This window comes from Propithecus coquereli, unplaced genomic scaffold (genome assembly GCF_000956105.1).
Source record: "Propithecus coquereli isolate 6110/MARCELLA unplaced genomic scaffold, Pcoq_1.0 Scaffold303, whole genome shotgun sequence".
NCBI lineage: Eukaryota > Metazoa > Chordata > Mammalia > Primates > Indriidae > Propithecus > Propithecus coquereli.
Genome location: NW_012148653.1, coordinates 454,100 through 480,284, shown reverse-complemented (window position 1 = coordinate 480,284; position 26,185 = coordinate 454,100). Strand labels below are relative to the sequence as shown.

Here is a 26,185-nt window from a genome sequence, read left to right as displayed (position 1 = left end):
TTCATATATTTCTATGCAAAAATGAAAGCAGATAAGTTTTCATGTATTTAATTTTTAGAATCCTAGTGGGAAAGGAAGATAGGAAAATCTAATTACAGAGCCTGCATTGTAGTTTTTAGGGGAATTTATGTTTTTATTTACCTGGTTGCTATGACATATCCTAGATCCTATATTTATAAGAATATAAATGTGCAGTAAAAAGAATATGTATGATGTTGCTACCACTCAAAGCCACATTACTTATTTCTGGGATTTTTTTGGTAACTTGGTAGAAACAGTCACATTTTATCCATTGCAAACTACAAAGTTTTTATCTGTTCTTTATATATATATATACATTAAAAATATATCTTTCAAGGTATATTTTTATACCTTGCACTGAAGAGTAAATACAATTTTGTAAGGGAGGCTATATGGGAAAATATATTGTTCAAGACTCGAAGTCTCTGTCTTGCCTCTAGGCCTCATCAGTGTTTAGCGAATGACCTCAGCCCTGTTTTTTTCCTTCCTTTGGCGGTTAAGGACAGACAATGAATGGGCTCTGTACTCGCCTAGGCTCAGCTGGGTGGTGACCGTTATGCCATTGTGCTCACTGGGGAGGGCTGCCGCATGTGTAGAGCTGCTGATCCCGGCCTCCCCTGACATTGCCAATCTCTTTTCTTTCAGCTCCGCCAGCCCATTAGGAGTTGCTCTTCAGTGCACGATGGCTTGTGCCTTAAAAGAGCAGGAGACACTCCCATGGGAGGTGGGAAATTAAAGATAAAATTAAAGACCATTGAAAGGGCATTTAAATCTGCTGCAACCATAAGCCTTCTTTTCTTTGAGAGGTGGTAGTCTCTGAAAGTGTTGCTAGAATATCCAGATTTATTTTAATGTTGGCTTTTCAGAAACCCAGGCAGACCCTTAAGCTCTCTGTGTAGAGAAAGTAACCAGCTTTAAAAAGTTAACAGGATCCATTTTAGAGGAGGATCTCTTCTTCCGTCGGCAGCTGATAGGAACTGATTAACTGCGTAGCAGGGAAAAATATGTATTCCTTCCAGGGAATAGATACTCAGAACTCTGTCCTGCTTTCAGAAATCTTGGCACTGCATGTGCCTTCTAAGCCCTGTTGATTGATACCGTTTTGCAGAAGTTTTGTTGGTGTTTGTTTGTTTGTTTATGACTTTAATTAAGTCTTTAAATGTCTATGTAGATCTTTAAGAAATTGTCCAATTTCCTTATTCAGTCATGGAGACTAATTTTTTCCCCAAATATTAGGAACCGGTCACTAAGATTACTGTTGGTCGTAACAGCAGTTTTCTTGCTTCCACCAGTCTTGCTCCAGGCATAATAATTTATGAAACGTGAGAAATGAGAAGTTCCTCCAGTAATTTCCAAGTGGGAAGTGAGGAATAATTAGGGCGCTCAATGTATTGAGGGCAGAGTCTATGCACCCTCAACATGTGTTAACACAAAACAGGGATGGGGGAAAAAATCAGCCCACAGCTTGTTTTTTGTACTTACAGGGAGCTAAGAATTGTTTTTACATTTTTAAAGGGTTGTCTGGTGTGTTTTGGGGTTTTTTGTTTTTTTAAGAAAAAAAACATATGAAGACTTTGTGACAAAGACTGTATATGACCCACAAGCCTAAAATATTTCCTATCTGACCCTTCACTGAAAAAAATTGCTGGCATAAAATAACGAGTAATACTGAAAATGCCAAACTAAAAATGATTATAAAGCTCTATGCAAGTTCCTATTCCTTTAGACATGTTTTTCTATAGCTTATCTTATTTGATTTTTGAGAGATTAATTTATAATTATTCAAATAAGTTGTTTAGATTGATTAATTTGAATATCTATAGGATTTTAGGAATTTTAAAAATACTTAAAATGTAAAAGGATATTACAAATAGGTTTTGGGATTTGGGGAGAGAAAATAAGAAAGCCAAGGGTGAAATAAGCGTTTTCTACCTACAGCCCCAGGACTCTAAACTTGCTGGAGCAGGGCAACAAATTTGATTTTAAGTATCGCAGTGGCCAAAACTGTGAGGAAAGCATAATTAAAACAAAACAGAATTGCTTACAAAGTTGCCTGCATGCCATCAGTAACTTAAATTCATCTTTCCTTAATGGCCTGAGTCTTAAAAAAGGTCTAGCACCTTAGCTGATTAGTTAATGTATTTTATAGATAGTGGGCACACTGGGCTGAATCTGAACTGACCGTGGTTCAGAAGCTGGAACTGGCTTTTTTCAGTCATCTCAGCTGGTTCTCCTGGCTTCTTTCTTGTAAACGTGTCCAGGGTGTGCCTGGGTGATCTCAGAAAATGGAACATGGCAGCTCTTCTACCAAATTATTTGTTGGATCAAAGTCATAAGCAACCTCTTCTCAAATTAACACCCCTCCCTCTTTTTAATCTCAGCCATTGACATTTGAGCAGCCTGGAGGACATCATGGATTATCTTTGAACCTCTTAAATGGCAGTCTACTTTATCATGCATGCCTACACTTCTAGCTCTGCAAAATGGAGCATCTCTTAGCCACCTCATGGATTTTCAGAATATTGGTGCTGCAACGTTTAATGCTAGGCTGGATTTTCCCAATTATAAGTGAAAACAGGATTTAGTCTACAGTAGTATTCAGTCACAATGGTTTTTATTACATATTTGAGGCTATCAGACTTCCCAATTTGGGATAATTGATATTTACATTGACCTGGTTCTAAGTATGCCTTATGAGGCATAGAGAGCAGTCTGGATTCAAAACTCTTAATTTCTAGAAGACACAGATGTTTCCTAGACTTTCCTAATTTGATTTATTTGCTGCTTGTTAATCTACAAAACAAATTTGATTACGACACATGGAGTTCACTTTAATGTCATTAAGTGCTGCAGGCTTTCAGAAAGCTATTCATATTTCAGTGATAGAAATATGAAACCTGGTTCTAGTGAACTAGCCACTTAAAGGCTGCACCTTACAGTTTAGCATTCAAGTATGTACTGATTTCTACCATAATTTCATTTGAGTAAATCTCAGTAGAGCAATGCTATTTGGCAAAGGCAATCTATGTGGTATCTTTGTGGAAAGTCTTCACAGAACAATTTCTCCTCCTGCAAAGAGGCAGGGTGGTTAGATATGGAGAGTGTGGTGTCACACACTGGCCGAGAGATGCGTATTGCAATCAAAACCAAAACAAGGCCCATTAGGGGGACTTAAAGGCCAGTGCACAACTGAGGCTGAAGTGATGTCTTATTTAAAGAGGTTTCTCCAAGTTCCAAACCTAAGGCAAGACCCAACAGAGGTTTCTGGTCAGTTAGAAAGATATATTCTATTCAGTTCTCAGGAAAATCTAGGTTTAATTTGAATAGGCATTGGCATGGGTTAAGGATTAGTAAATAAAGTAATAGTTGTACATTTTCAGTTCATGTTCTATGTATTATTTTGTGTATACATACCAGATATATGGTCATTTTCATAGACTTCACTTTCAATAGGGAAACAAGTAATTGAATGCAAAACCATGCAGGGTCCTTTGACCCACTTGATCATACCTAAGGGGATCCCTTCTTTTCACACTGCAAGGTCATGACCCAGGTGCCAGGGTCTTGTAGATATGTTGCATGAAGATCAGGCATGGTACTGGGAAGAGGCAACCTCCCAGGAGCTGCTTCACAAACCACAAAATAGGCACAAATACCACATAGCTGTACTGATCAGATGTTCATACTGTGGTGGTTCTTTCCTAGTGTCAGTGCCCATTTGGACTTCCACAATCAGAGATGGCAGCGGAGGTAAGTTGTTTTGTTTTGTTTTTTTAAACTCCTAAGGAAAAAAGATAAACTTTAGTCTTTAAAATCGTGATGTTCTCATTCTATGAGGGAGGAGACTGAAGAAATAAATCAGAAAACTAAAGCTAAAAGCACCATTGAGTGTGTTGCTAGACATCCCTTGTCCCAGGCATTGAGAGGTGTTCCAGGCCAACAGGTTAGTTTAGGGGGCAGAAGGGGAGGAACCAAAGTCTGTGGTGCTCATCAGTCTGCATGGTTCTTAGCAGGCTATTTCTCACTTGGAACCAGTTTAATTACAGTGGGTAGAGAGGGACGAGATGATGAGCTTCGGGTCTTTCTCTCTCCCTGTATCTTCTCTAAGAGCGATCATTAGCCTCTGTACCCACATTGTAATTCTCCACTGCCTTAAACTGATTGTCCTGCAGAGAGCAAGTATACATAGACTTAGTGCCCATTGTGGACACAGATGTATCTTACACCTTCTTTTGGCCCAGTGGCATCCTCATGTAGAGTAGGTGTTCCACAGATACTCAGTAATTTCCTGTTGGCTAGTTGACCAAACATTTGAAGATTTCTCTTGGGATGAACTGTTTCGTGTCTACCCTCCACCTCCTTTCATTTTGTAGGCATCAACATCAAAAGCTATTGAGTCTTGGTATTCCCACCCAGTGTATGCAAGATACTGGCAACATTATCATCAAGCAATGGCTTGGATGCGAAGCCACCAGAACGCCTACAGGAAGGCCATAGAATCCTATTTCCATGTTTCATGGTATCTCCCTCCTGCAGTTCTTCCCCAAAGCTCTTACAATAATGAGGCTGGATATCCTCAGTCCTTCTGTGACCATCATGTGGCCTGGCAGGACTCCCACTACAGTTCTTCATATTTCGGAAGGTCTGGGCAGCAGCCACAAGACAGCAGTAGGATCCAGGCATCCTCAAGAGAAGACCAAACTTCGTCCGAAGACGAGGAGACAGAGACCGAGTCAGATGGGGAGGTAGAATGCGACCTGAGCAATATGGAAATCACCGAGGAGCTCCGCCAGTACTTTGCAGAGACTGAGAGGCACAGAGAAGAGCGACGTAAGTTCAGGCCTCTGTCTATTCATGCTTCCTCTTTCTTTGCCCTGACTTTTGCGGTTTTTTTTTCTTCCCTGTTATACAAAGTTATTTTATAACTCTTCATTTGGGTCCAGGTAATATTCCAGATCTAGTCTTAAGCCTGGAAAATCTATGGTGATGTTGCACCTCAATTATAGTAATGTATTAGTGCATTCATGTTGCTATAAAGGAATACCTGAGGTTGGATAATTTATAAAGAAAAGAGGTTTATTTGGCTCATGGTTCTACAGGCTGTACAAGAAGCCTGGCACCAGCATCTGCTTCTGGTGAGGGCTTCAGCCTCCTTCCACTCATGGCAGAAGACTAAGGGGAACCTGCATGTGCAGAGATCACATGGCTAGAGATGGAGCAAGAGAGAGGAGGGAGGTGCCAGGCTCCTTAACAAGCAGCTTTCAGGGAAACTAATAAAGAGAGAACTCACTCATTGCCATGAGAATGGCACCAAACCATTAGTGAGGGATCTGCCCCACCTTGATCCAAACACCTCCCACCAGGCCCCACCTTCAGCATTGGGGATCAAGTTTCAACGTGAAACAAACCATAGCAATTATTTTCCAGAGTTGTTTTAGTATAGGACATATTTTTAGTTCCAGAACAAAGCTTATCCTAATAGTATTTCTACTATTTATCGAATGTTAGACATTCTATCACGTGGAGCACGTGTGTGTGTGTGTGTGTGTATGTTCCCTAATCTACACAACAGTCCCTCAAGGTATTAAACCTGTTTTACAAGCAAGGAAAGTGAACTTTAAGAAGGTTAATTGACTGGTTCCATGGTCCACAGCTAGTAATTCAGGATTGAAACCAATTCTGCCTGACTGCACTTCTATGCTTCTCGCTCTATACCAGGACTTGTCCCTGAGACTGCTAGATTCCTAAAATACTCTTGCCATTTATCTGGGATGTGGCTTGGAGATGTTCCTGGTGCTACAGAGCTCCAGAATCTTAAATAGCTCCCTTCAGAGTAGAGATCAGTGTGAACCTAAACCAAGCAGTGAAATGCTCAGCACTTACAACTTTCCTGTTTGATTCTGCATCAAGACTCTGTCCCTGGGGTTAGAGAATCATGCTAAAGGTCTCACATCTTCAGTCAGAAAGCAGGAATTTTCTTTTATAAATTTCTTACCACCTTGCTACAAAAAACTGCTTTTTTTGCTCTCCTTACTATTAAAATTCACCAGACCATTTCTATGTTAAGTACTTCTGACAGATATACAAATGCTTTTCTCTCTCTCTGTAGCCAGTATTCAGTCTCAATATTTTTTTTTAGTGAACTCTAATTCTATGACATTTCACCTAGAATTTTCTAATAGCAAGGAAACATAGAAGCCTGAGAATGGGAGTTGCCTTTCCATCTTAAGTTGTCTGTATTGTCCTAATGATGGGGTAGCATTTATTGATCTCCACTGGATACCAGGAACTGAGCAATGGACTTATAGTGTCATGTCCTGTATCATCTTTGCCTGTGATTCTTCACTAAACTATTCATTCAGGTTTTTTGACTTCCCTTCTTTTGATTAAACTGTTGACTTCTTTGATGCATATTAGAAAGTATATCCAAACAAGTATTTTTTAAAACAGTACTTTCTAGTACACATAGAATACCTTTCCTTGATCTCCAGAAATAACTTTTACTGTTTTTCACAATATACAAAGGAAACAACTATTAGTCTAATTTAAAAGTATATGAGGTCTGTACAGAAAGTATCCAGCCACTGTTAATATAATGAGAACACTTTGCGCAACATCGATGTGACCTGGCAGTGAAGGAGAGTGGACTGGGATGCGCTTGTGTGAACAGTGATGGCTTCTCTGTACTAGTCAGTGGGGTGCTAGACGCCGTTCAGTGAGCATGTGTACTGTGTTGCCATTGCATTCAAAATGACTGAACGAGTAGAGCAACGAATCTGCATCAAATTTTGCGTTAAGCTTGAACATTCCTCTGCGGAAACTATTCGGATGATTCAGAAGGCTTTTGGGGGCGATGCAATGAGGGCAGCACAAATAAAAGTGTGGTACAAATGCTTCAAAGATGGTCGAGAATCTGTCAAAAGTGATCCACATTCTGGAAGGCCTGCAATAAGTGGAATACCTGAGAATGTTGAAGTGTACAGGCTGCAATCAACAAAGACCAGTGACTGACAGTGCAAGAACTAGAAGCTGATCTGGGGATTCCAAAAACTGCTGTGTCCGAGATTTTGATGCAGGATCTTGGCATGAAATGTGTTGTGGCAAAATGCCTTCCGGGCTTCTGCTACCAGAGCAGAAGGAACATCGTGCTGCATTTGCTAACGACTTGCTTCAGACCGCTACCAATGAACCAGATTTCCTCAAGAAGTTTCCTCATAACCAGAGTTGAATCGTGGCTCTACAGCTATGATCCAGAAATGAAGGCCCAGACATCCCAATAGAAGTGGCCTGGTTCTCCACGCCCAAAGAAGGCACAGCAAAGTCGCAGCAAGATCAAGACCATGTTAACTGTGTTTTTTGATTGGGAAGGTGTTGTCCATCACGAGTATGCTCTTCCAGGCCAAACAAAAAGGGGTACTACCTCAGTGTTCTTCATAGGTTGAGAAAGGCAATGTGACAAAAACGGCCACAGCTATGGGCAACTGGTGATTGGCAGCTTCATCGTGACAACACACCTGCCCATGCATCATGTCTTGTGCAGAGTTTTTTGGTGAAACACCAAATCGGCCAGGTGACTCGGCCCCCCCTACAGCCCAGATATGGTGGCCTGCAACTTCTGGCTTTTCCCAAAACTAAAATCACCTTTGAAAGGGAAGAGATTTCAGACCATCGATAAGATTCAGGAAAATAGTATGAGGCAGCTGATGGAGATTCCAACACAGGATTTTGCAGACTGTTTTGAACAGTGAAAGAGACAACTAGGAGAACTGTGTAAGGTCCCCAGGTGCCTACTTTGAAGGGGACTGAGGTATCATTGTCCTATGTACAATATTTCTTGTATTTTGGATCTTCTTCAATAAGTGTTTCTTATCTTTCATATTACATGGCTGGATACTTTCAGGACAGGCCTCATATAACAAATGAGGGAGAGTAAGCTTTGGAGCATGTCCACATTTGGTTGGAATGCTGTTTGTTACAGCTTTTGAAAAAGAAAATTTGATGGAGATAAGGTTTATTCCTGTCATCCTTACCAGAAGGTAGAGTGACATGTTTTTCCCACTAGAGATTGATACTTTTATGATGGAAGTTGTAATTAAGAGTGGCAGCAAACCCCAGTCATCTAAGAGACCATTTTGAATTATCTGCTGATTTAAAATAATCCCGAGTCACTGAAAAGAAAAGGGATATGAATGAAATGAAAATAGAATAATGAAATGTGTCCTTGCCACCAAAGAAAAAAATGTCAGCAGCTCCATTACGGATATGGCTAACAACCATCCCTGTTCCTTCCTCTTGCCATTGTCAGGTGGAATTCTAGGTAGGTAAACAAGATCATGGAAAGTACCTGCTAAGTCATGCCTGACTTTGAATGAATAAATGAAGTCTTTCAGTATTAATTATCAGCCTTAAATCAGAGGTTGGCAAATCTTATCCCCTAAAGTGCTACCCTTGTGCTGATTCTGTGGGACATTCGACCTCCAGAACTGTGAGACAGTAAATTTCTGTTGTTCTAAGCCACCCAGTGTATGGTACTGTGTCGTAGCAGCCCTAGGAAACTTAAACAATCACCCTGAGGGAATTTTCTTTGTTCCCAAAAGCAGTCCGTGACTGGGACATAAAGTAAACCGCACAGGTCTTGTCATCTCTGCGAAGAAAATGTGTTAAATATTTGTTTTACCATGATCTGGGTAGCAAACCATCACAAAAGGGAATTTTACGAAAATACTTGCAACCTCCATTTTTAACCTCAGTCCCAAATATCGACATTATTATTATACAGAGGCAGCTGTGGAGGAACTGCTCAAATCACAGGGTTCCAGCCTCGCTCCACCACTCACGAACTGAAGGTTCTCATCCTCTTGTGGGCCCCCTACCTTAACCATTCTGTGCCGCAGTCTCCCCACCTGTGAAATGGGGGTTCTAATTAATGGATGGTAATTATGGATATTAAATGAGATAATGGGAGAAAGGTCATAGAATGGTACTTGGCACCAAGTCAGTGCCCAATAAATATTTGTTATTATGGTTAGTTGCTAGTAACCCATCCTTCAGCATGGATTATTAACCATCAATTGTTTTTACTCTCATACTATTTGCCTTCATTAGTGCTTGCTTGAGATTCTGTATTTTTTAATACAGATGTTCTTTGATTTCAAAGAGGTCACATATTTCTGTTCTAGGCAGCACTTTTCAAACTTTTAAACTGATTTAGAACATTAAAAACATGAGGGAATTAAAGTTTTGGTGTCCATCAAATTTAGTCATTGACACAGTTTGTAGTTCTGTTTCAACAACATTCTTACATGATAAATGTAGTAAAATACGTGGACTGGGAAAATGAACCCACTTCCATATTCCTAATAATAGCACTAAACACAACAAGCTTCTGATTCTTTGTGCTTTTAAAATGTGTAGTTACAGCATGGTTCAAAACTACTTGTCCTAGAGTCTCTGCGATGCTTGCCTTCCCTGAATGCATTAGCAGGTCCTTGCGAGATGTGAGAATTGTCTGGTGAGGGCGAGAACAGGCTAGGATTCGATTAGAGTCAGACTCTCATCTATTAAGACTTGGTCTTTATTAGAAGATGCTGCCATCGCCTGATCCTGTACCAATAGAAAATGGTGGGCAGCAGGTCACTGGCAATATTTATTTCACCAGCACTTTTGGTGGGTACAGGATGAACATGTGTTCCTTCAAGCAGCAATGAATGACGGAGTTCATATGTAAATAATCTGAATGCCCACAGTGCTTTCCAATCCATTACCTTCACTAGGAATTTTTGTGGAGGGTTAGTTACATACACAGTTGGGAAAAGCTTTAAAAAAGAGATAAGGGACCTGGTAGTGTGAATACTTGGTTAAAATTTTTTATTTTGCTCTTAAAACCACTAGAAGCTATTTGTTTAATAAAGGCAAATTTAACTTTGAACATGAACCATTTGGAAAACACAGGATTTTATAAAATATTATTAGCAAGGGAAAATACAGCTAAATTTGAAAGATTTAACTTTTCGGTATTATTCACTTCCACAGGAACATACAGGTTACACAATTCATCATCATCTGAGTCATGTTTAATATTTTCTTGGGATAAACTCCTTCAGATTGGACAGCATGTTCTTGTTTATGATGGCTACTCATATTCCATGTAGTGTCTAATTTAACATATTTCAAAGATAAAAACAAAAATTTAAGTAGGATAAGAACTCCTTTTGTGCAGTGGGAGCAAGCATGCTTTTGATTATATTATATGTCATCATTTCCTAACAAGATATTTCCGTTACTTACAACTTCCGTGGTAACATTACTTATGAAAAAGTAGACAGTTATGAAATTTTAAAGGTCAGCTGTGTTTTCAGTTATTTCTTAGGAGAAATGTTTATTATTAGATTAAGAAAATTATCATTTTAAAATCATAAATGGCCATTCATTAAGACTGCCAAGTTATATTCCAAATACTTAGAGGGAAAATGAGTGCAATTTATCATACCTCATAGAGAATAAGGCCCTGTGACACAAATACTGCCACTGTTGTCTCAGGGTTGAGCCAATCAGATATTTTTCATCTGTGTTTTGTGGGTAGATATTGGGTCAAAACAGGGATATATTCCCAAAAAGCTTAAACCCCACTGGGAAGAGGAGATGAAATCAAATTTAGAATGATACATAGAAGAAGAGCTTCCATATATCCTTGGTGTGCTCCATGATTACCTATGCACGTAAGGGGTAGAACCAGTGACCTAGGCAGTCAGAGGAGGAGCAGCGCAGGGCAGCTGTGGAGGAGTGGAGTGTGCACTGGGCTTCGAGGGATAGGTTGACTTAGAATGAGAAAGAAAGGGGAAACTCCACTCACTCCCCACCTATGCACTCAAAGCGCTGTTCTTACCAAGGGGCCCAGATATCATTTGTATACCTTTGATGAGAGACATCTGGCTCCATTATGTCATGTCCACCCTAGTAGGAAGGTTTAGACTCCAGTGTTCATAGTGAGCCTTCAGTCAGTCTGCTAGAAACCCATCTGGTTCTCCCTCAGTATACTCTCTATGGAAAACCTAGGTTATATGGCAGGGCTTACGGCCCAGTATTTAGTGAGCTGTTTTGGTTTAGTGAATGAGGTTGAAGTATGAAATCACACTGAGCACAATCTCGCCATGTGTGTTTGTTTCGTCTAGTGCAGATGTTCAGAAGTGCACAAAACCAGTCAGTGAGATGATATGCATTAAATGATGGCCATAGAAAAATGTCAGGGAGGGATGTAAACGCACTTTTGTCATAAAAGTGAAAATGGTGATTGTCCGCTAACTTTGGGATTGCATTTGTCTTGGAGCAAGGGACACAGGATGAGGAGGGAAGACCAATCAGAAATGGCTCTGGTTCTGCTGGCAAGTACCTGTGTTCTAGGTGGTTGCTAACAGGCCAGAAATGAGGCGTTCATGAGACAAATCAAGTCTGTACTTTCCCTCAGTTATGCTACAATCGTTAATTTTGGCAGTATAGCAGAGAATATAATCAGAAGGACATGCTAGTCTTAGAAAAATGAAGGAAGACACTCACTATCTTAGTGCTTCGTCCTTCAAAATGTTCTGCCTTTGGGTTATTATCTGTGGAGTAATATTGAATAGATTTTTTCCTCCTATTTAAGATTCTGTAAAGTCCCAGTAACTTCCCATGATTTTTTTTTCTTTTATGTGCTATAAGGAACTCCTTACATTGGTAACATCACGTAGATCTATTGATTGAAGTGAAAAATATCAAGATTATGTATCCAAAACCCAGATGGAATCCAGTAAAGTTTTTCCATAATAATATATACTATTTTTCTTGTTTTAACCCTATATACGTATTAACCCTTATCTTAGTTTCCTAGCATTGCTGTAACAAATTACCACAAACCTGGTGGATTAAAACTACAGACATTTATTCTCTCAGAGTTCCAAAGGCTAGGAGTTCAAAATCAAGGTGTCAGCAGGGCTACATTTCCTCCACAGGCTCTAGGGCCTTGCCTCTTCCATCTGCTGGTGTCTCCTGGTGTTCTTGGCTTGTGGCAGCATTGTTCCAATCTCTGCCTCCGTATTTACCTGGCTTTCCCCTGAGTCTCTGTGTGTCCTTTTCTGTGATGACTCTCATTGGATTTAGGGCCCACCCTAATCTACTATGATCTCTTCTTGATTCTCTCTTTAATTACATCTACAAAAACCCTATTTCCAAATAACGTCACAAAGTGAAAACAAATTTTGAGGGGGCACTATTCAATCTACTACAACCCTGTCTTAAAGCTGGGATGAATCTTAAAAGAGAATTAGATGTGTATGAAAACAAATTGCCTTGGCCAAATACCCTACAAGAACCAAGTGCTTGGTAACATTGAGTCCTACAGCTTTTTTTCAATAAAAATGGCCAAAGTGTCCATGACAAGGCAACTGTTCAATTGTGTCTGAAGTGTGATGTTCATGCTTCTCTGCTCCCTTCCATCAGATGATTCTCTGTCTGGTTGGCTGAGCCCTCACCTTGCTTTGACAGGAGGAAAAACTGCCAGTGATTAAGAATCCTTTCTTTCACTGGGAGGCAGAAAGGAAGTGAAAAATAGGAAGCAGAGTAAATAGACGCCTTCAAACTCAGGTATTCAATTCAAAGGATTCCCTGGTACCCTAAGTCAGTACACGCTAAAGTGCTTTCGGATACTAGCTGCAACCATCAATGAATGCACAGCTGGTCTGAGGGTATTTGGTTTTAAGCTGACTGGTTTTTAAATTTGTAGTGTGGCCTTAGAACTCTTTTTTTTATTTTAATTGCGTGAGTAGTGGAGGCAAAGCGACTTGAATATAAGGGAACAGGGTTCGACCCCCACTCATTGGTCCTCCCCTTCCCCCCAGCCCTTCTGCCTGGGGGGCTCTGAGGAACCCACGAGGAACCCAGCACCTTTTGAGATTTGAGCATCTGTTTCTCTATCCTTGGGTTATCATCATTTTTCTTTAACAGCATCTGGAAGGAAAAGAGTTGTTTCCTCTTTTCCTCCCATAATGTATGGCCTTTGCCCGAACATTCATTCAACAATCATTTCCTGAACACCTGCTTTGTGTCAGGCCCTGCGTCTTCCTCCTGGGGATAGGGGTAAAGAAGTAAGTAAAGGTGACAGTGCCCTTTCCCCATAAATGACCCCCGCAGGGCAGCTCACAGGCAACAGCAAGTCTGTCAGTAGAGATGACAGGCGTCTCGCCCTTTAGGTCAGTGTTTTAGGGCGACTGTCAACTATGCAGGAAACCATGAAACCTCCAAATCTTAAGAGGCAAGGAGGGGACAAGGGTTGGGCCTTAAATTTTCATGAGGAAGCCTGAATGGAAATGAGATACAAATGGAGAATTTAGGCAGAGGACTATGTCTTTTATTCTTTTAGTCTTCCACTGTACGAGCTTTATTAAGAACGAAAATTCTGTGATAGTGACCCACGAGCACGTGCTGAGTGCAGACTTGGAAAATTGCACAGTCTCATTGTCTACTGAGGTTGCTTCGTGTTGACATGGTGTTTCATTCACAGATGTCAGTAAGAGAAAACGTCTCTACATATCATTGTTATATCTATTTAATATCTGCAAGGTAGTTTTTGTCAGAAGGGTAGCAAAAAGAAATATGATTCTAAACATTTTAAATTATAGGGAAGAGAAAAAGATGCAAAAATACAAAGGTTAAATTCACATATCTTAATGACAGAGAACAACACTTATTAAGATAGCCAAGATCCCAGTCTGTTAAAACTTCTAAACTCAGAGACTCAGATTTAGACGGGAAGTTGAACATCTGTTGTGTCACTATATCTGTTGCGAAACTGATTATAGTCTTGGGATGAATTTGAAAGTGACAGGACAGTGGCCCAGGTGTGTCTGGCTACGCGCTCTGCCCTGCGAATGCAGAGGCTGTGAGCCCCCAGCAGCCCTGCGGCGCGGGATCGTCTCCCCCAGGCAGAAGAGACGCAGAAGGGAGCTGGAGGATTGGGGACGTGCCCAAGGCTGCTCGTGGGTGGAAGAGGAATCTGTTGTGCTAATTCGGGAAAGCCAGGCCTTCAAAGAATAGTCCTTGAAGGGATCCTTCAGTCCAATTCCCGCTGTCCTGGAAAGCCACGTCAGGGCCATCGGCTCCCCTCCTGGTCAGGCTTCTTAGGAAGTGCTGTGCGTGCGATTTTGCGAAGAGGTGAGCGTGAAATTCCTCTGCCAACTCTTGGTGACTGAACATATCTTACCAGTCTGTACTGCCCACCCCAAAACCCAGTGTCCTGGGTCACCTTTCCTCTGCCTCCTGAAAGCACCAAGCTAAGCTTTCCTTCAAAGTTGAGTTGAATCATCCCAGGACACAGGCAGGAGAAGAGAGACACTCCCAGGGAGAAGCTAGTTCCCAGAGGGGCTTCCACCCCAGCCTCGGCGCCAGGAGCACACAGGCATCTTGTGGCAGTAAGAAGCTGTCGTGGCAATAGTCAAATACTTTTCTCTGACCCACCATTTGATGTTTTTTCTCTCCCTAGAAGGTAGCGTGGAAGTCAGGGATACATCTAGAAATGGCCATTTTCCCTGGCTAATTAGGACCCAGTTGATCACTCCCACACCACTCCAACAGAACTCAGCTTAGCAGGCAGAGAATTTAAACGCCCCTGAGAACTGAACAGCTTATATGCCGGTGTTTCAAACGTGGCAGAAAGACCAAAACATAGAAACAAATGCTTGTTGACCTCCCATTCATTTGCATGTTAGGCCAGTGTTTGGGGTTAGTTCTGCATTTCACAGGCAGGCAGTCTCATCCCTTTTCTCTGGATGAGGTAGCAGTTATGCAGCATTTATTCAGTTTGATAGTCATTTGGCTCATCCATATATTACTTCCTTGGGTAAAAATAAACCGTAGATATTCTGAGACATTTATATATAAAGAACAGGATTTATGAGAGTGACTGTGCATAGCCTTATAAATATCTTTCCATTCATACTTGATTAGCCCACTACCGTGTTCCCTTCCAGGTACTAGTGGAGAGAGGCCCAACCAGGAAAGAATGATTTATAGCATTATTTTATTCCCCTGCAGCCATCTTTGCTCCTTATCTGGTAGCATTTCTCTTGGTAGCCACAGTAGCTACAGAATTGCTTTCTTCTATCAATTTCTCTCTTCTTGACAGAGTCACTTATAAAATCTACAGAAATTGGCTAAATCTTACCTTATGCAGCATTGCTTTGTTGATACTTTTATGTTGCTGTTTTCATAAGAATAAAAATTACGATATTGGGACTTGCTATAGTAAAAAACGTAGAGGGGAGAATAAATTGAATAAATATTTCTTGCTTTATAAGAATCCATTTTAATTAGTAAGATTCAAAGTATATAACTGCATCACTTGCAGTTTAACCTAGGCTTACCTGTGAAGTGGAAAGTCAAATCCCATAGTGAAAAAGCCAACCCACTATTGCAGATTTGCTAACACAGCAAGAAGATTAGAAGTCGGGGGTCTTAATTTCATTTGCAAAACTACCCTTTCTTCACCCTCTTACCTTCAACAAGTGTTGAATCATTTAACCTTCCGTTGCCTGGTATGATTTGTGTTTTGAAGCTGTGGAAGGATCAGCGTCCTTGCATTGTAGCTACGAGCACTTGTTCTCGCCCAGGTTACCTAAAATCAATACCTCTTCCAGAGGGGTGATTGTTATTTTCCTCACCACCCCATTTGTGGTGGTAAGTACTGCTGCTTGCAACACTGGACCTTCCGGGAAGCTTTTCATTTCCATGCTGGCCTTGTCCAGTGTTTGAAACGAAGCAAGCTCATCAGCCGTTCCTAGCCAGGCAGATTGTGGGCGGGCCACATAGATGGAAAAAGGAACCCCGAGTGGTTTCATTTTTCTCCTGCGTTTTCAGGGCTCGAGGCAGAGGTTTGGAAGTTTGGAGTGCCAAGTTTCTTTGTAACTTTTTGCCATTTCTATCAGTGTATGTTAACCCCTTGGAAAGCAAACAGCGAGCTTCATAACTAAGTAGATGATAATCTGCCTGTCACTCATGACAATCTAGTGAGCATCTCAGCTGCGCAGGGCGGGATTCCCTGATTCCACAGTGGGAGAGGGAACAGTCAGGGACCTCAGGGGGCTGCAGACGGCACGTCCTCACCACACTCCCCTCCTGTGTGCACACGCGTGCCCGTGCGTGTTTCCATTCATGTTCATGTTCGTCCTCAGGGCGGCAGCAGCAGCTGGACAAAGAGCGCCTGGATGACTACGTGAACGCCGACCATGACCTGTACTACAACACCCGGCGGTCAGTGAAGCCCCCGACAGAGAGGCCAGGCGAGCGGCGCCAGGCCGAGATGAAGCGCTTGTACGGGGACAGCGCTGCCAAGATCCAGGCCATGGAGGCTGCGGTGCAGCTGAGCTTTGACAAGCACTGTGACAGAAAGCAACCCAAGTACTGGCCGGTCATTCCCCTAAAGTTCTGACCCCTGGGCACAGGGCCCCCTGCAAGTTCTGTTGGCACAGGGTCCTCAGCCCCACCCTCTTCCTTTTGGGTACACTCTCTTCATCTCTCCTCTTGTACGGTTGTCAGGGAAAAGGAACTTTATCCTGAGATATAGGCGTGTTCACCAAAGTCCCAGTGGGCCCGTCACAGGGTGGATGTAATATGCCAGCCACTTGGAAGTCAGCAGGACGTGTACTGTTGCCAGCATGAGAAATGTTCTCCTGACATAAAATGATAATTTTGTATCTATTATACTGGTTTTTTGATGTGGTCAGTAACTGTTCAATTCATTAAAGCTTTTGCCTAGAGATGCTGCCCAGAGTTTTGTCTTTTTATATCTTCTTCTATCTTTAACCTGCCCGAACCCACCCAATGCCTTAAATAAGCCAGATGTCTTCTCTGACTCTAATTCCTTCAGCCCCAAAGTGAAAATGATCCAAGCGGGTGGTAAGACAGATACTACTGCTCTCTAATGCAGAGGCCGGACTGCCTGCGCTGTAAAGGGCCAGACAGTGAGGATTTTTGGCTTTGCAGCCCACATGGCCTGTGTAGTGACTACTCCAGTCTGCCCTTGTAGTGTGAAAGCAGCCACAGATGGTAAGTAAACAAATGGGTGTGGCTATGTTCTAATAAAACTTTATTTATAAAAAAAACAGGCCTCGGGCCAGATTTGGTCTACAGATGTTAGTTTGCCAACCACTGCTTTCATGGAATGAAAATCACCTACCTGGCATTCTTGTTACCTATCTCATTGTCTCTACAGAGCTTGAATGTCTTACAGAATTGAGAGCAAAGAACAGTAATTCCCAAACCTGATCACTTCAGCAGTCTCCTCTGTTACAGAAAATGTGTAAGTGAGCCCTTACTATATACAGCAAATATTGTTTTGATAAGGGAATACATTTCTGAAAATGAAAATCTAAAAGTTGGCAGAGCAGGTCATTTATAAAAGCCAGCTGCCTTTTAAATAAGTTATTACAGTGCATTGCCAGGGTGAGCCCGTGCTGACCTGAGAAGATTAGCACATCCATCACAGGTTGGTGAAAAGATTTCGTATTGACATGTTTCTCTCTAAGAACACTTAGCTTCACTTTCAGCCCCTGCCCTGAGACAAACGTATTGCTTTCATCAGCCCCGGGTGCTTATTTTTCCAAGCTCTCATTTTATTACTGGAGTTGCAATTTGTGCGTAGGTATTGGAGACAAAAATGAGAATTAACTTTCCCCTGAGGTGACACATAACTGAAATCTCAAATCTTTAGTGTTTCTCCTTTTTATTTTAAACTCATATGCCTAACTATAATATAAAATAAATGTAACTCAGACACAAGTACAAGCTAGAGGCTGTAAATGCAGCAGGTGCTTGGCTATTTGAGAGTGAAAAGTTTCTCTTTACAAAAGACTCATACCTTCCCCCAAAGAAATCACCATGCTGGGCCCACCCCTGCTGGCTTTGTGACCTGCATGTCTTCTGGAAGCTCTAGGGGAGAATCCGTTTCCTTGACTTTTCTAGTTTCCGGAGGCTGCCAGCATTCCTCCACGTTTAGCCCCTCGTCCTTGAAATGGGTGTGAATAATTCCCCCGGTGGGGTCATTGTGAGGACCACATTGAGTAGTGCCTATAAAACAGTGCTGGCCACATGGTAAACATTCAACAAATGTCGACACATTTATTCCCTGTCTTTAAAAATTGCTAGATTACATGTGTGAAAATGGTAGTATCGAGTTGAAGAAAGGAGGTTGTATAAGTATACTATGATAGCATTTATACAAAGCTTTAAAAAATACACACCGTGGATACATATATGTACTAAAATCTGGAAACATGCATGGAAAAGATTCACACACACACCCCAACTTCAGAATAGTGATTAGTTCTGAGCAGGGAGAGGGTCAGGGTACCACTCAAAAGGGGTTTTTCTGTCTCTCTAATGTTCGATTTCTTTTTAACAGGAAGGTGATGGCACTAACCCAGCTTTGATGCAGGACTCAAAGTTTATCAAACTGTGTTCTGACACAAAGTAGATCATCTTTCACTTAATTTCTAGGGTTAAATATTACATAAAATGTTAACTTTATCAAACATATAGGGCTTGCTGCGGCCACACACTATTCTAATTTCTTTACAAATATTAATTTCTTCAGCAAGCAACCTATGAAAAACCTATAAGGTAGCTATTACAGGTACAAAACCTCTTTTCCAAAACGCTCAGATCAGGTGTGTTTCACCATTCAGACCTTATTGTATTTTTGAAAAGTAAAACAGTATATTATAGAATTCATTCCAGTGGGCTGGGACAGCAGTTAGCCATCACGACGGTTGTACCATAAAATGGAAGAATATTCTAAGTAGAGTAAATAATGACCATAAATATTCACAATTCCATTAAGGTAGGGTTTTGTCATCAAATTGTTATAGTCAAGTCAGGTTGTGTTGCCAGACAAACTTTTTTAAAAAATCTTTCCAGTTTTCAGAGCTCTGGGGATTTCAGAAATGTGGTGAAGGCATATTATTCCCATTTTGCCAATGAGGAGACTGAAGCACAGAGAAATTAACCAACTTAACCCAGTTCACTTCAAGTGATGGAGGTGGGCTTCAAACCCAGATATTCTGACTCCTAAACTCCCTGCCCTTAGCTGCTTCACCATGGTGAACTCCGTCCCTACAACCATATTCACAAGATGCGTAAAGTACATGTATCCAGAGCACAGAGAAGAATCTGGAGCTGATTTCTGCCCTGAGCACGATTCCAGTGTATCCCCTGCTGGAGCATGGGGTTAGGTTCTAGTCCCAGGTTGGCTTGAGAATGTGTGACTCTGGATAATGCATTTACACTCTTTGTCTGAATTTTGGAACTAAGGCACAGCAGTGATAAGAAGAGGGGGCACATTCCAGAGATACTGAGGAAATCGATGTGCCAGGGCTTGGTGACTTCGGACAGGTGATGAAGTGGTTCAATTTCCTCCTGATTTTAAAAATACATCATGACTATTCATTTATTCTTGCCTCCAGGATCTTTGAAATACACAACTTTTATGATTTATTTTTTTGATCAGGAAAGTTGCCCCTTGTGTAAGTTAGCTTTTGCTACATAACAATCCATCCCAAAACTCGGTGACTTAAGCCTTTATTACCTCGTGATTCTATGGGTTGCGAACTTGGGCTGGGCTCAGCTAGGTGGGTCTTCTGATCTCACCTGGGCTCACTCTGTGAGCCAGGGCTGATTGGTCTAGGATGCCTCAATCACATGTCTAGGGTTTGGAGCTGGCTGTCGTATAGTTATCTCCTGAGGTAATAGGGGCAACTGGGTCACATGTCTCCAGCAAGCTGGCCTGGGTTTGTTCACATAGGAGTAATCACAAAGGTCCCAAAAGAACCAAAAAAGGACAAGCCCCAGTGTGCGAACACTTTATAAGTCTCTGCTTTCTTCACATTTGCTGATGTCCCATTGGCCAAAGCAGATCGTGTACATGGTCAAGCCCAGATTCAGGGGGTAGGAAAATAGACTTCACGTCTTGATGGAATCAAGAGAGCTGTGAGTCACATTGCAAAGGGTGTACATGCAGGGATGAAAGGAATCATTGCTGCCTTTTTGGCAAATAACCCACTGCACCCCTTTTTGTTCCTTTCCACGTCCTATTAATAGCTTGTAGAATTTTACTGCTTAGAGCATAGGACTAAGATTCTAGTTTCAGCTCTTCCCCCAAGGTCCTATGGTGACTCTGAATATTCCATTAGCCCATGTCTTTAGAATCACAGTGTTGGAAGGAATCTTAATGGTTAGCCGATTCCATATCACACTCGAGAGGACTCTGAGCACACCCTCTTGGATGAGGGCCATCTTGGATGAGGGTAGAAGTATAAGACTTCATCCATATGGTAGGCCCTCAAATCCTTAAAAATAGTTGGTTCTAAGACTTCTCTTTTCTAGTCTAAATATCCCAAATATCTTCAACTGTTTCCATTTTATGTAATGTACAGATTCTCCTCTCTTATCATGCCCTTCTGGTCATACTACATTGTTTCGATTCTTCAAAATGTAGTACCAAGAGCTATAATATTTGGGTTCCTCATCAATAGACACTTGAGTTATTCCTTATCTCTATACGATGGTTGCTAGATACTTTGAACCCTTTCCAAAGAATACTATTCTGTATAAATCCCACATTGTATGTTAGCCTAAAATGAGGTACATTGGACTCTTATCCCTGGGAAGTTCTAGATACTTCCAAATGACACTTGCACATTTTGCTTTTTTATATTGTTATGTGATTGTAAAGAAAAAAAAGAATATTTTTATGTACTTTACACATATTTTTCAACCCTAAAGCAGTGGTAATAGGTAAAATTGCCCAGGTGGGCCAGTTTACACCTAAACCAAGTGAATCTTGGCTTCCCTCTGGTTTTTTATAGCCAAATCATTTTTTAACCCTGAGAATAACCACAAGTTTAGCACTTGGGACAGAGAGCCAAGTGCTCCTGCACAAATCCAGGGCTTTTAGGATTTTATTCCAAGTGAGCTAAATGTCCAGGTGCTAGAAGCAGCCTAGAGCTGCCCAGGTGAGAAGTTATAAATGCCATTGTCAGCTAAAGGCAGGAAATATTAATAATAATATGCGCACAGGGTGGAGTGCGAGGTGCTGGAGAGAGTTAGTCCTGGGCACTGAAGTGAAAAGCCTAGAGTTCAGGACAAAGTTGTAGATTTACTAGACAAGCAGATCTTCAAACTGCTATTCCTCATGGCCAGCTAGGTTGAATTGAGCTTTGTATTAGCCTCTAATAGAGTAGGAAATTGGAAAATGACAGGGTAGGCATGGATTTGACCAAAGTGAGTCCTCAAGATGGTGTGGTAGGTTCCCCAAGACGTCTACATCCTAATCCTGGAACCTGTGAACATATTCCTTTACATGGCAACAGGGGACTTTACAGAGGTGAGGAAGTTAAGGAGCTTGCGATGGGGAGAGGAGCCTGGATTCCAGGTGGGCCCAATGTAATCACAAGAGTTCTTATAAGAAGGAGGCAGGTGGGTGGGAGTCAGAGAAGCAGAGGTTGGAGCTATGAAAGGAAGGGGCTAAACATGGAGGAATGCTGGCAGCCTCCGGAAACTAGAAAAGTCAAGGAAATGGATTCTCCCCTGGAGCTTCCAGAAGAAATGCAGCCCTGCCAACACCTTGATGTTAGCTCCATTTCAGACGTCTCTCCTCCAGAACTGTAAGAAAGTGTATTTGTGTTGTTTTAAGTCACTAAGTTTGTGGTAATTTGCCGCAGCAGCAACAGGAAACTAATAGAGATGGGAAACGTGTGATGGATTGGTGATGAGTGTAACGATACAAGCTTGCTATGGGCCCAGCACTGCACGTATGTTACTTCATTTGATCCCAGTGCAACACTCGGTCAATTTCTCACTTTCCAGATATAGAAATGAACTTAAATTAAGTACCTTGCCCAAAGGCAGCAAGCTAGTAAGCATTATCAGGAACGATGATTGAACCCAGGTTTCAAGGCTCTCTGAAAACTTGCCTCTGTGCTAAACTTAACTTACCACCCTGATAGGGAAATAAGCCCCAGCTTTCCAGCTTGGGAGACTGGGGGAAATGTCGCCATTGACTGAGCCAGTGAATTCAAGAAGAGAAAAGGTAAAGAGGAGCTTTCCCTGTAGTTGCAGGTAACAGAACCACAATGGTCTGCTGGGCACTTAAGTATACACGTCTAGACCAAGAAGAGAAGTTTGGGCAAGAAGCAGAAATGGAGCAATTGTGGGTCTATTTGTGGTAGTAGATTCACAGGAGTAGAGTAAACCATTTAGGGAGACCACAAAGGTTAAAAGAAAAGAGAGCTGAGGGTAGAACTTTCAAAAAAAATTGAAGGATAAGTAGGAAGAAAAGCAACCATAACAGAAACTGAGAAGCCTCAAAACATTATGCTCAGTGAAAGAAGCCAGACACAAAAGGCCACATACTATATGATTCCATTTATATGAAATGTCCAGAATAGGCAACTCCAGAGACCAAAAGCAGATTAGTAGTTGCGAGGGGCTGGCCGGGAGTTGAGTGGAGATGGGGAGTGACTGCTTATGGGTGCAGGGTTTCCTTTTGGAGGGATGAAAATGTTTTGAAAGTAGATAGAGGTGGTGGTTGCACAACACTAAACTAGATGACACTGTAAATTGTTCACTTTCAAATGGTTACTTTTATGTTATGTGAATATCTGCTCTGTGGAAAGAAAAGTGATTTAAAAAAGGAAAACCCAAAGAGTCACGTGCAGAAACCATGTATGTGTTATGTAATATTTCTCAATTTCTATTTTTTGGCCAAAGAACAGTTGTTCCATAGCAGAGTATTAGTATGTGCCGAGCATTAACACTCCCTGGGACACAGTTTGAGAAACACTTTCATTGAACGAGACCTCATTTTAACAAAGAGTACAATGTAGGGTTCTGCCATAGCAGCCACCCATGGGGTTTCAATAAAAAGTGAATTCTCTCTGCTGCATGAATCATTCTTTCAGAATGAACATTTGTTAAACATCCACCATTTTCTAGGTCACTAGAAAGATAGAAAACAGATCAGAAATGGATATTACACCAAACATGTAGTAAGAGATTTTAAAAATATGTAAGTGGTGAATAAAGGTAGCAGAGAGTTTGGGTAGTGAGAAAAGTGCAGCTAAGATGCTGCAGGGACCAAGGGGAGGAGGGGCCCGGGGGCCAGTGTGTGCGGGAGTTGAATCTGGACCCGGCTTCCTGGAATGAACAAGGTTGGCAACATGGAGATGGCACAGACGAGCACTCCAGGAAGAGAACAGCACGAGGCAGAAGATAACAGTTGTGTGTGGGAAACCGAATGTAGGCCTGCCAGCCCGTGGGGTTCTCAGGCCTGACTGCATGTTACGGTCACTCGGATCCCACCACAGCCCAATTACATTAGGATCCCTGGTAGTGGGGGCCCAGGTGTCACTGTGTTTAGTTCTGTTTTTTAAAGCTCCCCTGGTGACTCTATATAGCCAGAGTTGAGCCCATTTGGGCTAAATCGGCCATTCCCAACTATGGGATGGGGACCTACTGATGATCAATTTGAGTTGTGACAGCTGCTGCTTCTCAAACTGTATTCACGTGTAAGAATCTCCTGGGAAGCTCATTAAACACAGATTCCTGGGCCCTGCTGTCAGACTCCCATTCAGTAGGTCTGAGAAGAGGCCCATGAACTTCAATTTCTATCAAGCTCTCAGGTGATTCTGCTGGTTCATGAGTGCCATATTGCATATTGTGGATGTAAATGATTTGATGTGATAAAAGAACATCAAAGAAAATTTGCAAATGGTTTTCTTTCTTGAAGTATATACAACCAAAGTGGATTAAAGCATTTGACTGGGAGACACTGCGGTGGCCTTAGGATGGCTGTGCCAGGATTTACAAATACCCCACAGCTCATCACCCTCCATATCCCGGACATCATGATGGGGAGGAGGTCGTGAAGCCCTAGACTGGAGTCCTGGGTTCATGGAGCAGAGTAATGGCACAGAAGTGTGGGCAAGGGTCTTCTCTGCCAAACTGTGGGCTCTGTGGGCAACTGCAAGGTCTTTACAAAGGCCTGGACTGAGCAAAGCCATTTCTTAAGAAGAATGTGCTTGCAGTATCTATTTGAAGGCAATGACGCTAATGCAAATCAATGGGGCCTAACCTGGGGAAGTGGCAGTGGAACTGGAGACAGGGACAGATGCGAGAGATAGGGCAGAAATGGCAACTCCATCCTTCCAGGTGCTCAAACAACTCTTCTTTCTTGCTTCCAACCAGTCCATCAGAAAGCCTGCTGGCTCTTCCTCCTCGTCCCATCCCACTGCTGCCTCCCTGTCCACAGCACCACCATCTCTCACCTGGATTTGTTCAATATTTCCTAGCTACCCTTGCACTCCTACGATCTATTCTCAACACAGCTCCTCCAGAGATGCTTCTAAGACATAGGCCAGATCAGGTCACTTTTCTGATCCCATCCCACTTGCAATAAACAGCTCAAGTCCTTACAGTGGCCTACAGGCTTGGCAACATCTAGTCCCCTATTATCTTTCTGACATTGGTTTATTCTACTTGCCCATTCTGTTCCAGCCCTTTGATCTCCTAATTCTTGCTAGGAGATTGCTACTCAAAATGTGGTCCCAGACCAGCAGCAGCAGCAGCAGCAGCTGGGAGCTCATTGGAAATGTAGTGTTAGGCCCGCTCCAGGCCAGCTGAATCACAGTCTGCATTTTATCAAGACCCTCAGGGGATTCCTGTACCCCTCAATGTGGGGAGTACTGATCCAGAGCAACCTGGCATGCTCCCAGCCCTGGGGTTTTGTACTCGCCATTTCTCTACCTGGATGGCTTATCCTCTCAGTATCCACATAAATCACTACCTGCCTCCTTTACTCAAGTGGCACTTTCTCATTATCCTACTTAAGATGGCAATGCCTCCACCAGCAGGGCATTCCTTAACCCCTCTGCTGCCTTTATTTCTCCCACAGTGCTTGTCACCAACTGAAAATGGTGGCCTCCAGGAGGGGGAATAAGGTGTGGAGAGATGGCTATGGGACTACTTTTTAGAGGTTAAGTTTTTGCAGGATTATTTGACTTTTATGTGCATATACATTTCTCACCTGTTTGAGATTAAAAACTGCCAGAGAATAAAGGCACATAGACCCCAAGCTAAGGACCCTTGATTCCAGCAGATGCTGGAAAAAAACAACCACAACACTATGCAACTCCTCAAGCCATAATGAACCCAGGCATCAGGTGCCATGGAAACAAGGAGGAAAGGGCCGGAAGGCTCTGCAGGTGTGGGCGCTGGAGCTGACAAAATGGAATGCCCTCATCTGGTGAGCTGTAGAAATAGAAGGAAGCAGTGCACACCGTTGGGAGGAGGTCTGAGGTAGTGCAGGCCTCATCCATGCCATGCGCAGATATGTCCATTCCTCTTCCCAGGCGACGGGACTGCACTTGAGGGTATGTGAGCCACATGACTTGCTCTGGCCAATGAAATGCAAGCAGAAGCTTTGAAGCGCCCGCGTGCAGCTTTCCGTTCTCTTCCCCAGATGACGTGAGGCTGTGTGAGCGAGCAAGGGGAGCTCAGCCCCAGCTCCATTGCCAATGGACATGTGGCGTGAGCAAGAAATAAACCTTTGCTGTTTGAAGCCACTGGCATTTTAGAGTCATTCCCACAGCCAACTTCAAGCTTCTCTTGAGTGCTGCAGGGAGGGACCATTGAAGTGAGAGAACATGGTTTTGGAGAGAGTCAGTAGGGATGAGGCTTGATAAACAGTCACAGCAGAGCCATCTCCTCTATGTAGGGGTCATAACTCAAATTTATAGAATGCCAGCTCTTGCTGAAGTGCTGCAAGTAGCCCACAGATACACTTTGGGTAGGATAGTATTTGTTTAAATGTTTAAACAGGGGAGATTGTGGGAGGAGAGGGTGTGTGCATATAATTTATTCTCCTCTTAGCTATAGTCCCCGCTACTCCTTATTACTTACAACAGCCTAGCGTGACTCATGTATGCACCTGAATAGCCCCTGAAGACACTTGCGTTTGCAGCCCTGCCCTGTCCGTGCATCAAATCCACTAAGGGAGGTAGAACAGGCATTAGCATCCTCACCTAATAGATAAGAAAACAGAGGCCCTGGAAGTCCAAGAGGTTTCAAAAATGACACAAGTCAA

The 26,185-nt window shown here is 42.4% G+C and overlaps 1 protein-coding gene across 1 annotated transcript; it reads left to right on the top strand.

The window, feature by feature from the left end:
• The first annotated feature begins 481 nt into the window (after window positions 1-481).
• GEMIN8 (gem (nuclear organelle) associated protein 8) lies at window positions 482-16,765 on the top strand. Its single transcript, XM_012649804.1, is given in 5 exon segments — window positions 482-680; window positions 683-742; window positions 3,725-3,771; window positions 4,395-4,851; window positions 16,221-16,765. Coding segments are annotated over 5 exon segments (1,020 nt in total). The 3' UTR covers window positions 16,478-16,765.
• Window positions 16,766-26,185: the final 9,420 nt, after the last annotated feature.